The 17,477-nt window shown below is 40.0% G+C and overlaps 1 protein-coding gene across 7 annotated transcripts in view; it reads left to right on the top strand.

Annotated features, from left to right (window-relative positions):
* LOC129632196 (zinc finger protein 724-like) overlaps positions 1-17,477 on the top strand; it is a 49,029-nt gene that overhangs the window by 9,147 nt on the left and 22,405 nt on the right. For 5 of the 7 annotated variants that reach the window (XM_055553644.1, XM_055553645.1, XM_055553646.1 and 2 more), the window contains 3 exons: positions 6,352-6,478; positions 6,967-7,059; positions 12,880-16,547. In XM_055553644.1, the coding sequence (XP_055409619.1) occupies positions 6,352-6,478; positions 6,967-7,059; positions 12,880-14,699 (2,040 nt within the window). In that variant the 3' untranslated portion in view covers positions 14,700-16,547. Of the gene's footprint in view, positions 1-6,351; positions 6,479-6,966; positions 10,778-12,879; positions 16,548-17,477 lie in introns of those variants that run through there. The other 2 variants (XM_055553649.1, XM_055553650.1) reach the window with 2 other exon arrangements.

Below are 17,477 nucleotides of genomic sequence, written 5' to 3'. Positions count from 1 at the left end.
CAGCTCTTTCTTCTATATTCAAAAGCCTGAAGGATCAAAAACTGTCCTAACATTCTAAAGAATCCCCTTCTAAGGAAGCTGATCTCTCAGGTGGAGAGGGAGCCAAGCTTCCCCCACTCCTGAACATCCTAAAAAATTCCCTTTTGACAACTCCTGTTTCTCAGGGCTGGGAATGACCAAGCTCCCTTCACTCCTGCAAATTCCCTTAACACTTCAGATTCGTCTCATGGGACAAAGACCTCACTTCCCACCAGAGGGACAGTCCAAAATTTTTATGAGCTGAAATGCCCCTGATATCAGGGTTAATTTGAGCATTATTTGGTCTATATTTTAGCTATAAAACTAAAACTACAGAAAGGAAAGATGACTTTTTGACACAGGATGGCCCTGATATTCTTTAGACTTTGGAGAAAACTAGTTAAAATGAAATTTTCTTTCCCTTGGAATCTGCCTAACACTTTCTTTCTGCATATGTTTTTAAAAACAACTAGCTTGTTAAAAGGCCTGCCTAGGGCAAAGCTTGAAGTTAACCCTTTCCAGTCCTTGAAATACATTGCCCACTTTGCCTGAGACCTAACTCAGCCTTGGGCAAGTCAGAACTTCAAGCCAAACAAACAAACAAAAAAGGGTCAAAGAGAAGTTTTAAATCTCAGGCGGGAAACTATGAGATCTCTGTCTGGATTTATATATGTCTCAGTATGCGCTTTTTTTTTTTTTTTTAAATAATATTGCTGAAGTTGTAAATGAGTTCTAATTTAATTGGCCTAAAGGAAAGTAAGCTCTTACAATTCAGACAATTCTAACTATAAGAGAAATTAACCTAAATGAATTTCAGATTCATATGAGCTGGGAAATATTCAATATTAAATATCTAGTATTAATGTTTGCTTGCTAATCTAAAGTAGATATGTCTAAGAGTCATTAAGCACAGTATTTTCATTGTGCCTAGGTTTATTATAAGTTAAATATTGTAATATTTTTATATCTGTTACAAGTTTGTCAACCAGCAAAGTACCTCTAGGAACGGGGGGGTGGGGGGGTGGGGGGGGAACTTCAAAGAAAATGTAAAAGAGATATGAGCTTTCAGAGAAACTCTTATAAGAATAATTATACTTTAGAAATGTCTGACTAAAACTTTCTCTAGATTTTGGTAACCTGTACTTCTAGGGCTGTGCTAAACTAAGTGATGGAAGTTTATCGAATAGCTTGGTCATTTCCAAATAAAATGAGATTCTGAAACATTCATTACTGAGGACTAACTTCCTGTTACAGAGAAAGTAGAGATTTTGGACTATTCATGAAAAATTCTAGAGAACATCTTGATGCCATCCTGAGATGTTCTCTAGAATTTTTTTTTTTTTTTTTTTTAGAAATTATCACTCGTATATATGTTCGCCAATCTACAGAATGCTTAAATTCTTGGTTGCTTACAGAAAGTAGCATGTGTATTTTCAGTAAAGAAGGTATGATGAATGAAATTACATTTTATGAAGGGAAAAGGAGGTAGGTCTGCCTTACAGGTGGCTGTTTCAGGATGGGAGAACAGGGTAATGGGTATAGAAAGTGATTAAAATGTTTTATGGAAAGTGGACCCCAAGGGAAGAATTTTGTGCATAAATACATGTTTTCTTGAGATGTTGAGCTGCCTTTGATAATAGATTTTAAGTTTCTTTACCTCTGAAGTGATCTGTTCTAGGTTTACCTTTGAAATCTTCTTTGTTACTTTGGCTAAGTGAATATATTGTTTCCCAGTGATCTATATGGTTTTATCTGACTGAGTGTTATAACCCCTTTTGGTATTTGCCCACAAAACTTCCTAAATGACTTGACTTCTAGCTGACTTTGGAATGCTTCAGAGGGCCCCTGAGATATCCCAGGGGGCTATTAAACTACCTGGGTTCATTGGACATGTTAAATTACATGGGAAGTACTGTTGAAGGGGTGATAAATCTTCTCAGATTATACTGTATGGTTGATGTTACTAATATAGATATCCTAAAATTATGTGGAGTTCATATAGATCTGATACGCCCTAATAAAATGTGGTCAACTATAATTCTACTTATCCTGTGAAAGTGTTACAAGTCACAGCAATGACCAGGCTACATTCTCATTTGCAGTTTAATCAGATTTAAACATGCCTTCTATGGTTTCACTCTGATGACTTTGTAAGAATACTGCTACTTCATGATTTATGGAAAAGATTTTTCTTTTTTTATTTTTTCGGGAAAGCAAATATATATTTATTATATATGTGTACTATTGTATATTTGTATAATTTGCATCTTTATTAAATATTATATATTTATGTGTATATTAACAGACATTAAGGGAAAATAGAAATACACGGTTATAATTGGGGACTTTACTATCCCACTTTCAACAATGGATAGATCATATAGACAGAAAATAAGGAAAAATTACTTAAAACTATGTATTACACCAAGTGGACTTAACAGACATATACAGAACATTTCATCTGTAAACAGAATACACCTTCCGATAAACAAGTTTTGTTTGCTATCTGGTAAGCTGGTACCAGACTGGAATTTAGTCTAATCTCTATGTTAATAGAACAAAGTTTCCTTAGAATGCAGCTTTTACCGGGATCCAGCCCCAGTTGGATCCAGGGATTCCCTCGGGAGGTCGGCGTTGGCAATTAGAATAGCAAAGGCTGAGAGATTATAGAGGCTCATTAATAACTGGTTTACACGGGAAATCAATAAAGTTCGTGGCACCGAACTTGCTCTGACTACGGAGGCCACAGGCGCCCTCTCGAATAGTGGAAGGTGCCTCACCTTGGGCACCTTCTCGAGTGGGTCTTAGAAGCCCAGGCAAATAAGTAGTCTCAGAGGACCCCCATGCTCCAATTATTTTGGCCTGAAAAGATAGAGAAGAAAAGGAGAGAAAAGGAAGCAAGAAAGAATGACACGGGGAGACCAAGCCTGTTGAGCAAGGCCTGTAGCTTTATTTTCAAAGGGAGCTTATATACCTTAAGTTGTGCATAGAGGATAATAGGGGATGTAAAATCATGCAAAGTCAGCAGTCTTTGATCCTGATCGAGACCAGGCTTTTTTGGCCAGAAGGCCTGTTAACATTTTATGACTCTGATAAAGGTTTGTCAACCATAAGACTTATTTTCTCTAAGAGTAATTATTTTAAAGTTTGGCGACATCGTCCGAAGGTGTTAGATAAAGTTGCATTCCTACAGGGCAGAGGTGCAGTGGGTTTACAACAAGGAAAGAATTTATTACCTTAAGGGTCTAAAGTTGTTAACACCAAGGCTACTGCTTATTTTTCTATGTACCAACTATATTAATTAATACACTTTCAAGGATACAATACAGGGGATGTGGAAACTTGGCAGCAAGCATTGGCTCAACAATGAAATCTACTAGTTCTAACAATTTCTAACTTTCCAAGCGGCTCTATACTATTTGAATATTCTAAGCTTCCCGTGCCTTTTGCGGTTGGGAGACTGTAAACAATCCTATGCATAGCTGTAAGAGTCCCGGTAAACCTGTCAGGCAAGTTAGAGAGCAATCTGAGGGGTTTGGATTTAAACACTCCTGTTATGCCCAGGAGGCTAATTAGCTAGAGCTCTAAGTTTATTTCCTTCAGAGAAAGGTGGTCAGGGATAGCCCCCCCTTCCCCCCCCCCATTAATGTCAGAGGAGTTGGTGAAAGTCGTAAAATAGTAAAACAGATTCTGGTTTTGGGGTAGATGCTCAGGCAGGTCCGGTGGGGGGCGTGGGGTGGGGAGGGGGGCGGGAGTCCTCACTTTGCGTATAAGGCCTCTCCGCATGACCTTTGTCATGGGTGGGAACTCCCGTGCTGGCTCCCTTTGAATAAGAGCTGGCAAGCTTTCAGTAAAAGATTATGAGTTTCTTTGTCTTTAAGTGATTTATATTCATTTTTAAAATCTAAGCATTACTTAAGATTATGATACCTATGGACAAAGCTCATTCTTCTTCTACAAAAATAACCTCTCATGGTTAAACTTTTGCCATCCTGATGTTCTTAAAATATGGCCATGGTCTGCTTCTCAATCAGGGAATTAAAAATGGGTGAACAATAGCTGTAAATCAAAGAGTCAGGGCTATGGAAAATCCAACATGGCTGCCTGGCTTTTCCCAGCTCCCTGAAAAACCTCATTTTTATTTGATGGGTTAAAGCTTTCCCTGGCTACAGGTTTAATGCCCTCATAGTGAAAAACTTATGTTTAACTGAATATTAACTTTTTTTATTGTTAAACTAAGTTAGTTTTGTTAATTAAAGTCTAGTGTTCACTAAGACTCACTTCTGAGATAGTTCCTTCTTATGTTATATTTCTAAAAGATTTAATTAAGTTATTAAAAAGGATATTCTAAGTTTGTTTCTAAAGCTAATCTCAGTAAGCAATCTTCAGATAAAGATTAGATGCTCCATGATATACAACCAGGAGATTACCACCAGGTTATAGTCATTTAACAAGTGAAGTCAGATGACTTGGGGAATACTGGGCTCTACCTAATGAAAGTTTTTGACTTTTCATTCTTACTTACATCCTGACTAATAACTGCTAGCTATAGCTATATTATTTTCTATGTCGCTTGTTTCAGAAGATTCTTATGTTACTCAATGTGTGACTGAGCCTGTGATAAAATGCTGATATGCAGTTCCAAATGCTATCAATGATTGTAATAATGTAAATCTAGATATGGGAAGAAGGAAGAAAAGGGAATATTTTCCTGGACCAAGAGGCTAGTAAGACAGGTATGGTCCAGAGATTTTGCTACTCACAAGGCCTGGCCTAGAGTAGAGATCAGAAATAAGGCAATCTGTGCCCTGGGAAAAACCCAGAACTGGCCTTCTGATAGTCAGATGTTTTCAGGTAAAGATTTTATGAGCCCAGATTCTGGCTTCTTCTCGTACCTAGAGAAACACTAATGTCACAAACCAGTGTCCGGTCCTGGTTCTCCTAACTAACCCCTGAGCAGCTTTTCTTTTTTTTTTTTTTTGTTCTGAACAGCTTTTCTACTTCTCTTAATCTTTAGGCCATGTAACTTTAACTTTCTTATAAGGATTGTTTCTTCTAAAATACCACAAATTTCCAAGTGGTCGTGCAAAAATATTCCCTAACACCTAGACAATGCTGAAACAAGTCACCTTATCATTCCATGGACTCTCATCTCTCTCCATAAATGCTCCCTGACAGAGTAGACAAAGGGAACCCAGAGCCCCATGGCCCCTCTGCTCAGCCTGAAGAAGCCAGAGCAGTCATCGCCCCTTTTTCCTTGAAACTGGATTCCTGAATGTGTGAGAAGGGAAATGGGTAAATAGTTAGACATGAGCAGGGTATCAACAAGGGCCAAAGAATTGGCCCTAAAAATAAAGAGAGGGAGGTATGTGGTGACCCAGGGACAAAAGAGTAGATAAAACCAAGGAGGGTCTTGGAATGCAGGAATGGAAAAACAAGACCCCTTACCATTTTTCCCACCCCCATGTTGTATGTATTGATTTCAGGTCCTCCTGAGCAGTATAAATGGTTTCCTCTCCTACCCCATAAGGAGAAAGTGTTTTTCTTACTCTTCCCCCACCCAGTATATGTGCCTCATCCATTCAGCAATCATCCGCAAGACCCCTATCCCCCTCCTTGTACCCTGGCTATGAGTGGACTAAGGACCCCTGTTCAACATCTGTTCTCCCTTGAGTTGGCCTGCTCTTCTAACAGCATCCCCCATTCTAATAAACTTTACTTCCCTCTCAGTTTGTCTCACGTCTGGAAATTATTTTCCAATATGAACCCAGATCACAAGAAAGGTTATTATCCCATTAGACCTGTTAAATCTCTAAAACAGTTCAAGTTCCAACTTAAGTATGAATTCTTATCTTACTATTTTATTTCATTGCTGTTCAAAATCGTCATTCATTGAGCAGAATTTTCAACATTACTAACTCAAATATCCTTGCTAGAAATGTGGCTTTGGCCCCACTTCAGAACTCTTGGCTCAGAATATGCTTAAAAAAAAAAAAAAAAAAAAAAAAAAAAAAAATCCTGTTTCTTTGACAAACAATTTATCCCATGTCACACGAGTAGAACACTAAAGAATAAATATGCTAATGTTGCCCTGATTATTTTGTAATTGCTCTTTCAGATGAGAATAGTTTCTCTAATGGCTTCTGGGTCATAACTCATCCTCTTTTCTTCACATTAGAAATTGCATAGAAAGGATTACTGTGTAAAAAATATATTTTGTAATAACAGCCAAGCTACTAAATCATGACCAGGTCTCTGAACTTGCTCTTTTCATCTTGGGTCATATTAGTAAGTCTTCCCACAGCCACATGGCATTTATACTTTGTATTTCAGGGACGGCTGACGTTCCAGGATGTGGCCATAGACTTCACTCAAGAGGAGTGGGAATGCCTGGACCTCGGTCAGCGGGAATTGTACAGGGACGTGATGTTACAGAACTACGGGAACCTGGCCTCCTTGGGTGAGGATAACTGCCTTCCAGAATCCCTTATTTACCCACTGGGTTTTTGTCTGTCATGCCAAGAATGTCTTCTGAAATTTTCTGCTTCCCACAGTAGTTTCAGATCTCTGATTTTAGGGGAAAATGGGTATTTGTTAGTTTAGAAAGAAAGCCTTCCTGATTCGTTATGCTGGTGACGTTTTTCTTGCTTAATGTACTCTGCCTCCTTCCTTCTAGGTTCGTGGTAATTGTGTAAGTTCTGTGGTATTAAATAGTTGCACTCTCTCTTAATTTCACATTGACACTACTTACTTTTGCCTTAGTACTACTTGACCAGAATCTCAGGATCTGATTGTTAGGTGTTTGTTAGTATTGTATAGCAGCTTGGAATAAAGTATTTAAGGAGATCGTTTTCTAGAACAAAATGCGTTCTCGTCTCACCTGAATAATATTGGATTCGATACTGATGAATCTGTAACAACACAAATATTCCTTTCTCTGATCAACAGGTCTTGTCTCTAACCTGGACCTGGTCACCTTTCTGGAGCAATTGAAGGATTCCAGGAATATAAGGAGAATGGAGACAACAGCCATTTACCCAGGTAGGTATGAATGGATGGAGATGATGACTCAGATGAGAGGTCCAAGGAACAGTGAGGAACTCATCCTTCATCACATGGTTTTGGAAGATTTGCTTCAGTGGAAATGGTTTTCAGGAACCTGGGTTTGTGTCTGCTACTGTCATAGGAATGTATCACCTGCCCCATTCTGTCTCTTAAATCATTCATGAATTTGTCACCAGTGATTATTTGTCTCCATCACAGTGTGAACTAAAAGTCTCCTCTTGGCTTGTGACAAACTGCATTCATCCGTTGCTTTTCGATTTCTTGGGGACCCTAGGAAAACTCTGCCCATTTCTGAGTAACTGTATGACAGTCCTTTTCAAGTTTCCTTCTACCTCTAGACAGAAATGTGTGAGTGGAGTGGTAGACAAACTGAAAAACTTCTAGGAATACTGGGGACGGGTTTTTGTTCTCTGATTTATAATTTCCTGTCCACTGGGAGCAACACATAGGACCTTCTGAATAAATTTCAAATTCAAGTAATTTTTCACTGCAGAAAGCAAAACCTCATGAAAATGAAAGAATACACAACTCAGGTTGACTTCAAAGTTTCACTTTTCCTTATATGATCTCACATTAAATATCTTTAGTGTATTTGCCCCAATTCTAACATGCTAAAATACTTTATTATGTTCTATTACTTCAGAGAATTTTAAAATAAATTGACATGAAATCTTACCACATTTTCCACTATATTATTAATGGTTGATTCAAACTATGACAATTTTTAGACTATATAAAAAAATCTTTCTTAAAATTTCTAATTGGAATATAGCTGTTCTACTATACAGCAAAGAGAATCAATTATACATATTAGTCAGTTCAGTTCAGTCGCTCAGTTGAGTCTGACTCTGTGATCCATGGTCTCCAGCAAGCCAGACTCCCTTGTCCCATCACCAATTCCCAGAGCTTGCTCAAACTCATGTCCATCGAGTCAGTGATGCCATGCAACCATCTCATCCTCTGTTGTCCCCTTCTACTCTCATCTTCAATCTTTCCCAGGATCAGGGTCTTTTTAAGTGAGTCTGTTCTTCGCATCAGGTGGCCAAAATATCGGATCTTCAGCTTCAGCGTGTCCTTCCAATGAATATTGAGGACTGATTTCCTTTAGGATGGAGTGGTGTGATCTTGCAGTCCAAGGGACTCTCAAGAATCTTCTCCACCACCACAGTTCAAAAACATCAATTCTTTCGCACTCAGCTGTTTTAATGGTCCAACTCTCACATCCATACATGACTACTGGAAAAACCATACCTTTGACTAGATGGACCTTTGCCAGCAAAGTAATGTTTCTGCTTTTTAATATGCTGCCTAGGTTGGTCATAGCTTTTCTTCCAAGGAGCAAGCGTCTTTTACTTTCATGGCTGTAGTCACCATCTGCAGTGATTTTGGAACCCAAAAAATTAAAGTCGCTCACTGTTTCCACTGTTTCTTCCGCTGTTTGTCATGAAGTGATCTGACTGGAGCCATGATCTTCATTTTTTAAAGGTTGAGTTTGAAGCCAGCTTTTTCACCCTGTTCTTTCAGTTTCATCAAGAGACTCTGCAGTTCCTCTTTGTGACAGAGTCATTTCCTAGGCAGGTTGATAAGAAGTCTAGGGGTCCCCAAGGAGAGAGGCTTAAAGCTCAACATTCCAAAAACGAAGATCATGGCATCCGGTCCCATCACTTCATGGGAAATAAATGGGGAAACAGTGGAAACAGTGTCAGACTTTATTTTTTTGGGCTCCAAAATCAGTGCAGATGGTGACTGCAGCCATGAAATTAAAAGATGCTTACTCCTTGGAAGGAAAGTTATGACCAACCTAGATAGCATATTCAAAAGCAGAGACATTACTTTGCCGACAAAGGTTTGTCAAGTCAAGTCTATTGTTTTTCCTGTGGTCATGTATGGATGTGAGAGTTGGACTGTGAAGAAGGCTGAGCGCTGACGAATTGATGCTTTTGAACTGTGGTGTTGGAGAAGACTCTTGAGAATCCCTTGGACTGCCAGGAGATCCAACCAGTCCATTCTGAAGGAGATCAGCCCTGGGATTTCTTTGGAAGGAATGATGCTAAAGCAGAAACTCCAGTACTTTGGCCACCTCATGCGAAGAGTTGACTCATTGGAAAAGACTCTGCTGCTGGGAGGGATTGGGGGCAGGAGGAGAAGGGGACGACAGAGGATGAGATGGCTGGATGCCATCACTGACTCGATGGACGTGAGTCTGAGTGAACTCTGGGAGTTGGTGATGGACAGGGAGGCCTGGTGTGCTGCGATTCATGGGGTCGCAAAGAGTCTGACACGATTTAGCGACTGAGCTGAACTCAACTGATAACAATAATGTATCCTGCCTAAGTCAGTCTCTGGACTAAACCTTTTATCTAATCCTGTTATCTTAAAATGTAAATTATGGGAATATGTCTGGTGAGATCTTTACAACCTCCAGACATTCTTTGGATTCATTGGAGAGTATACAACTCCATTGCTAAGACTAGCAAGGGAGTACTCTTTCTACACACTTCTGATGTCTACCCCCTTCTTTTCTAGAAGCTTTCCCTATCTCCTTTATACTTTAATAAAACTTTATTACAAAAAGCTCTGAGCAAACAAGCATCGTCTCTGGCCCCGAATTCAATTCTTCTCCTCCGGAACAAGAATCCCAGCGTATTTGCATGATTCAGCAACAACCTTTCATTCACTTTGTGCTATAAGGGTGGTATCATCTGTGTATCTGAGATTATGGATATTTCTCCGTGAAATCTTGATTCCAATTTGTGCTTTATCCAGCCCGGTATGTCACATGATGTACTGTGCATATAAATTAAATAAGCAGTGTGACAATATATAGCTTTGACGTACTCCTTTCCCCATTTGGAATCAGTCCATTGTCACATGTCTAGTTCTCACTGTTGCTTCTTGACATGCATACAGATTTCTCAGGAGGCAGGTAAGGTAATCTGGTGTTCCCATCTCTTTAAGAATTTTCCACAGTTTCTTGTGATCCACACAACCAAAGTCTGTGGTGTAGTCAATAAAGCAGATGTAGTTGTTTTCCCAGAACTCTCTTGATTATTCTGTGATCCAAGGGATGTTGGTAATTTAACCTCTGGTTCCTCTGCCATTTCTAAATCCAGCTTGAAAATCTGGAAGCTCTCGGTTCATGTACTGTTAAAGCCTGGCTTGGAGAATTTTGGGCCTTTGGTATTGTTTGAAACGAGGGAAATTGTGTAGTAGTTTCAGAGTTCTTAGGCATTGCCTTCCTTTGTGATTGGAAGGAAAACTGACCTTTTCGCATCCTGTGGCCACTGCTGAGTTTTCCAAATTTGCTGGCTTATCGAGTGCAGAACTTTAGCATTATCTTTTAGGACTTGAAATAGCTCAGCTGGAGTTCCAACACCTGCACTAGTTTGTTGGTTGTACTGCCTTCTAACACCGACTTTACTTTGGATGCCAGGATGTCTGTTACTAGGTGAGTGATCACACCATCGTGGTTATGTCGGTCATTAAAATCTTTTTTGTATAGTTCTTCCATATATTCTTGCCAACTTCTCTTAATATCTTCTGCTTCTTTTAGGTCCATCCCGTTTCTGTCCTTTATTGTTCCCGTCTTTGCATGAAATATTCTCAGTACCTCTAATTTTCTTAAAGAGATCTCTAGTCTTTACCGTCCTATTGATTTCCTTCCCATTTAGGTCTCCACAGAGCAATGAGTAGAGTTCCCTCTTTCAATCATAGTTTGAAAGTCTCTCTTTGTATTTGATTTCTTAAAACTAATATTTTATTAAGTTTCTCTAATTTGTATTCAGCTTCCTCAGACAGTGCCTTATGTCTCCTCAGTTTCTGCTAAGTTCTCTGTCACTATCATCTATGACTTTTAGATTGAAAGATCTAATAGAACATTTTCAGAAACGTGTGGCAAGAAGTGGATTTAAGAATTACTAGGCACCTAGGATTTGTGAAAGTGCTTGGTGTCTCCACTTAAGATGACTAAAAGCAAGAAGTAATCATTAGATTGCCTATCAACTCTTAATTCAGTGGCCCTTGGAGGTTTTTATCTTGTTTCTTCCCCATAACCTATTTGTTTGCCATCTCATTTTGTCCAGCGTTCTGTTTGTGGTCTATGTTTTGAAGGGTGCAGGAACATAGTTAGTCTTCCTTCTGGTATCTGCACCTTGGTGGGTGAGATTGGTCCAGAGGTTTGTGCCCTTATCCTCTCTTGATCTGTGCTCTGATTGCTGTTAACTGTGACCAGAGCCTGCCCTGGATATTCAGGGCTGTTTCCCCCTTGTTCTGTGGTTGTTAGTGCCCTCTCTCTGGTGGTGCCTGCTCCCTGCGTGGTGGAATAGAGCCCCCAGATCTGAGTCTTAGCTGTGATTCTGATCTGTGGAGCCAGGCAGGTGGGATTGGAGCACACCCACTGGGAGAGAAGTCACTTAGTATTACTCCTCTAGGAATGTTCACTTCAGGGTGTGTTCTGGTGCCCCCTCTCATGCGTTCTTCAAGCTTTTATGTTATGTAGTGTTGGTACTGCTCTTGTCCACCTTAACCATGGGCATGATGAACTGTGGCCCTGGTGTCTCTCAGCTGTTGTTTTCACAAGGTCACCATCATAGATTCAGTGAAGTCAGGTCCTAGGATTACATTCACCGTGGAGCTGGACCCGCTGTGGTTCTATGGGGCAGCTCATGCTCTGTCCTGGCCCAGCTCCCTTCTGTAGGAGCCCACAAAGTCTATAGCTGCTAAAGCTATTCCTGCCATGACTGGGAGAGCCCTGGTTGTTGGTTCAGACGCTCTGTAGGGGCTGAGGTTACAAAGCCGGTCATGGGTGTAAGACCATGGCTTGTGTTGCTTCAAGGAGAGGTTACAGCTTTTCTTCTTTATCCCTGGGGCTCACCTATGCTTTCAGCTCCATCTGTGCCTATGGCCAACTCACAGGTGTCTGCTCCTAAGGCTACCCCCAGAGTACAGGAGTCTTCTGATTGTGGATGAGGCCAATGGGGGAGGCCATAACTTAGGGCTCAAAAGACCTATGTGGGTGTAGTTCTTCATAGTCCCTGTCGAGCAGGGGCCAGCACAAGGGACAAGGGATGCAGTGGGCTTCTTCTTTGGATATCACTTACCAATGGCACTCTGCTCTCTAATGATTCAGGCTTCCACCACAAACATCCTGTTTGCAAAGCTCCTCCCTTACTCCCATCCCTTCAGGATGTTTCCTCATTGCCAATTATAGTCCGCTGCCTGGGTCTGCTCTACAAACCCCACATTTCAGAACGCAGCTCTTTTTTCTTCATTGGTGCACATGCCTGTATGGCTGGGTGGGCAGGGCTGGCATCAGTACCCTGTGTTCAGCTCTCACTCTGTCCTGCTGCCACACCCTGGTTGCCATGTTCTCTCCTCACAGAGAATGAGACTCTTCTCCTGTCCAAACTGACTTCACCCCACTGAGGGGCTTCCCCCGATATGGAGACCTCTCCTCAATTTCATCTCCCTGCAGGGTTTCAGGCCTGAATCCACTTCCTCTCCTCTTCCTCTTCCTTCTTTCTTTTGTCCTACCTGGCTCAGCAGGAGTCTTTCTTGTCCTTTCAAATTTCCAAGGGCCTCTACTAATGTTCATCTGGGCTCTGTGAGAATTGTTCCATTTCTCATTCATTTGTGTAGAGAGAAATGAGTCCACATCTGCCTAAGCCTCTGTCATCTTGATCCTTCCGTCTCTGTTTTATTTTTAAACTAGCTAATGGTCATCAATTTTCTCTAAATCTTTTAAAGATATTCACTGAGAATAGCAGGGAAAATTACTTGTTATTTGGTATCTTTCAGCTATGTCTCTACAAGACACCCAGGATTTGATGCCAAAGAATGCAGCGTTAGAAGATGTATGCCCAAAAGCAAACCTAGGAATATATCAAACATTTCACCTCAGAAACTTAAATTTAATGAAAGACAGGGAATATACAAGGGTAAATGAAAGACAGAGAGGATGTTTATATGGACATAAAGAAATGGAGACAGTTACACATAATGCTAACATTACTGGAAAAAGAAATGAGCAACGTGAGTCAACTTGGGAAAAACAGCAACTTCAGTCTTCAACATCTACCGAGAAGTGTAAGTGTTTAAGAAAAGATTTCTATCCTTTTTTGAAACATACATGTTCTCTGAAAGGAAACGTGAAAAATCTGGAAGGTAATCTAGTCCCTAGTGCAAATAGTGATTCAGGCAATTCTGAATGTAGGCTTCGACTAAATACGCATTCAAGCATGTCTGAACACCTACAATTTAACAATGAGAGGGCAAACTCACAATCTAATCAATTTGAGGGATCCGTGAGCAGGGTGTCATTTTTCTTCCCCCAACAGATATTTTCTCTGCATTCCAAGATGTATCAGGTTGATGATAATGGAACAGACACAATCCAACCATTATTGTTCAATACATATTGTGATATGGTTAATACTCAACAACTTTCCATGTTTAATAAAATGAGTCATACCTTAAGTAAGAGCTCCAGCTCCAATAATTACAAGAGTATTTATGGTGGAGTGAGAAGGTATTCAGGCAATGAAACTGGGTATACGGTTGAAGGAGACTCAAACCTCATGAAACATCAGGGATCCGAATCTTCAGACAAGGATTCTGAAAGTAATAAATGTAGAAATACCTTTGACCAAATGTCAGGTTTTTCTGTAGATAAGAATACTTGTACTGAAGAAGGGATTTGTACTGAATATGGTAAGGTTTCTAATCAGTCTTCAGAACTTATTCAACAGCACACTGTTCAGAATCCACAGAAAGAAAACAAGTGTAAGATATGTGGGAAGGTGTTTAGTAAGTCATGCCATCTAAGTAGACATAACAAAATTCATACAGGAAGGAAACCTTTCAAATGTACAGAATGTAGCAAAGTGTTTAACCTTCGCTCACTTCTTACTAAGCATGAGAGAATTCACACTGGAGAGAGACCTTATAAATGTACAGAATGTGGCAAAGCCTTTACTTACAACTCACATCTTACTCAACATCTGCGAATTCATACTGGAGAGAAACCTTATAAATGTACAGAATGTGGCAAAGCCTTTATCTGTTACTCACATCTCACCTATCATCAGCAAATTCATACTGGAGAGAGACCTTATAAATGTACAGAATGTAGCAAAGCCTTTATCTGTTACTCACAGCTAACCTATCATCAGCGAATTCATACTGGAGAGAAGCCTTATAAATGTAAAGAATGTAACAAAGCCTTTCATCGTCTTTCACTTCTTACTGGACATCAGCGAATTCATTCTGGGGAGAGACCTTATAAATGTAAAGAATGTAACAAAGCCTTTATTCAGTGCTCAAATCTTACTCGACATCAGCGAATTCATACCGGAGAGAAGCCTTATAAATGTAAAGACTGTAACAAAGCCTTTCATCATTGCTCAGTTCTTACTCGACATCAGCGAATTCATTCTGGGGAGAGACCTTATAAATGTAAAGAATGTAGCAAAGCCTTTATTCAGTGCTCACATCTTACTCAACATCAGCGAATTCATACTGGAGAGAGACCTTATAAATGTACAGATTGTGGCAAAGCCTTTAGTCATAGTAGTAATCTCACTAAACATCTGAGAACACACACTGAAGAGAAACCCTAGTAATGGAACAAGTGATGGAAGAGGATTGTCCTAAACATGCATTAGAAAACACAAGAGTTTATATAAGAAACCAATGGAAATGATGTAACAAATATGTAGAAAGGTATTTAATCAAAAGTTAAATTGAAGTAAATATCAGAGGTTGCATACTAGAAACCATTTCATCAATTTTGTTTTCAGAAGTTTCTCTGAAGTACAATGACTGTAGGGAGGACTCCATAGTTAAAACACATAGAAAATGGATATATTAGCATGAATCGTGAGATGAAGGTTGATGCTTAGAAAGTTACAATTCTTAGTAATGTATGTATGCTTGTTAATAATGACGTGATTTGAGATTATTTGAAGTCAATGTAATTCAGCACTCAAATAATCCATACTATGCTTTGTTTCTAGTGTTTTTGCAAACATAGGTTTTTGATGGTTTACTAAAGATTAGCCTTTTTATATGTGTTGCAACCATTTCTGTCTATTCTCCATTAGAAGATGAAGGATACCATAATATAAAATGGACAATGAACATCTAAATGGAGGTATTTGTCATTGATGTGAAATATCTGCAGGTAGCCATGATATAAGTGGTCATTTAATCTTTCCATGTATTAAAGTAAGACAGAAGTTGGTTGTTAGGTGTAAATAGTAATATCCTTGATTTGTAAGAAGAACACAATGACAGTTCACTGCAATACTGATGTATCTTTATAATATCAACACAAGTCATGATTATTACTTGACAATGTTGAAATAAAGACAGTGATAACCTAGAAACGTAAGAAACCCTTCCTGGAAAAGGCATGGAATTAGTGTATACCATGCTTGTGAAGTGCTTCCTAGGCTTTGGTAAGCCATAAAAATCACAAATCTCACATCATTTTATCAAAAAATGAATATATTTCTCCGTACTTTTTATCTGTATTTAATCATGGATCATACTGTGGCTTGTAAAAGGTTTTATTTCAACTATGTGTGAAATTAATACATGGTTATTAATGAAAGTGAATGGCTTTTAGTGTTTCAGTTGATTGTAATGAATGAAGTGTTAACCCACCACCAACAGTAACCTCGCCCACCTTATTTAAGGTTGTAGTGAAGAGACCACAATGAACTATTTGGTAGCACAGAGAGATGGCATATGTGGAAGTTAGTTTACACACTAGCTTTAAATTTCTCATAACTTCAGATACATTCCATCATTTCTATGTTGTATCTCCTCTCCCATTTTGTAACTACTTGGACACTGGGATGGTTCTAATAAGAAAGATGATAGAAAGTATTGTAGACAGTTTCCGTGAACTGCTCCGTGCTGTTGCTGCCTCAGCGTCTGTCTGGGAGCAGGCAGCCTGCAGTTCCCTGAACTCACACCAGCCAGTCCTGTGAGCATCTGCACTAGATGACCACCTTCCTTGAGACCAGCAGTCTTGCTGAACCCCAGGGTCTATTCACAGGCCCCCATTCAATCACACTGAGAGAGTCAATTTCTAGGCAGGTTGATTGATAAGTCCTGCGATCCTCAAGGAGAGAGGGGTCTGGAATTCTCAAGTAGGAAGAACTTTTTTTTTCCCCCTCTACATTTCTTAGGATTATGTAACAAATTATCCTGTTTGAAGATAGTCTCTCGAAAAAAAAAACCTGGCTAATCCTGTTGTCTAAAAATGTAAATTATGGAAGTGGTTCTAGTGAGGTCTTTACAACCTCCAGACATGCTTTTGATTCACTGGAATAACTAATTAAAAGTATATAGCTCCTTTGCTAACACTAGTGAGGGGGCACTCTTTCTGTCCCCTTCTGATGTCTATGTCAGAAGCTTTCTCTATCTCTTTTATACTTTAATAAAACTTTATTACACAAAAGCTCTGTGCGATCAAGCTTCATCTCTGGCCCCAGTTTGAATTCTTTTCCTCAGGAGGCCAAGAATCCAGGCATATTTTGTGGTTGAGCAGCAACCTTTCATGCCTTGTAGAGGGAAATGGCAACCCACTCCAGTGTTCTTGCCTGGAGAATCCCAGGGAGCCTGGTGGTCACACAGAGTCGGACAAGACTGAAGCGACTTAGGAGCAGTAGCCGCAGCGGCAACCTTTCAACACTGTCACAGTGCTTACCAGAATCCTTGTCTTGGTTTGAATGGATTAATTCACACTCAGCCTAGGGAGCCTAAGACACTTCACTCAGGGTAACTGGAAAGCTGAACTGCAAGTTCTCCTGTTTTCTCTGCCTGATTCTAGCTTTAACCTCTCAGAAATTCCTGCCCTAAATCCTCCCCTACAGAGAGGTCTTAGGTGTGGTGAGTGTGAGGCTTTGAGCTCAGGACTCCTGAACGTTGGTTTGGGGGAAGAAACATCAGAAAAAATGGGATTTGCTGATGACTCCTTTCACGGCCCCACTATAGACCTGCAGATTGATAACTTCTTGGAGTGGGAACCTGACCACCAGGGATTTGCATTCATTGAAGTGGTTCAGAAAGAATATTTAGCCATGTGGTTTCACATCAGGAAAACGTGACCCAGTGTCAGGAAATGACCTCAATGATGCCCTCCCAACAGACTTCTATGTTGGTCCTTTGGGAGCATCACTATGGTGTGTTGGAAGTGCTCCAGGGGATTGTAAAGGGAGGCCCGGGTTAAGGACGTGGCTCCTGGTCCATTTGTGAGACCTGAGCCCTGGCGTCAGTCTGAGGAAAGGGAGCAAGGATGCTCTAGCTCCATTTGGATCAGGGAATTCAGTCAACTCACATTGTCTGTGGGAGCAGAGTGTTAGGAGCTCTCTATGAGGAGAGAACAA

This window comes from Bubalus kerabau, chromosome 17, assembly GCF_029407905.1.
Source record: "Bubalus kerabau isolate K-KA32 ecotype Philippines breed swamp buffalo chromosome 17, PCC_UOA_SB_1v2, whole genome shotgun sequence".
Lineage (NCBI taxonomy): Eukaryota > Metazoa > Chordata > Mammalia > Artiodactyla > Bovidae > Bubalus > Bubalus kerabau.
The sequence above is the reverse complement of the archived record's forward strand: the minus strand, read 5'-3'. Positions and strand labels throughout refer to the sequence as shown.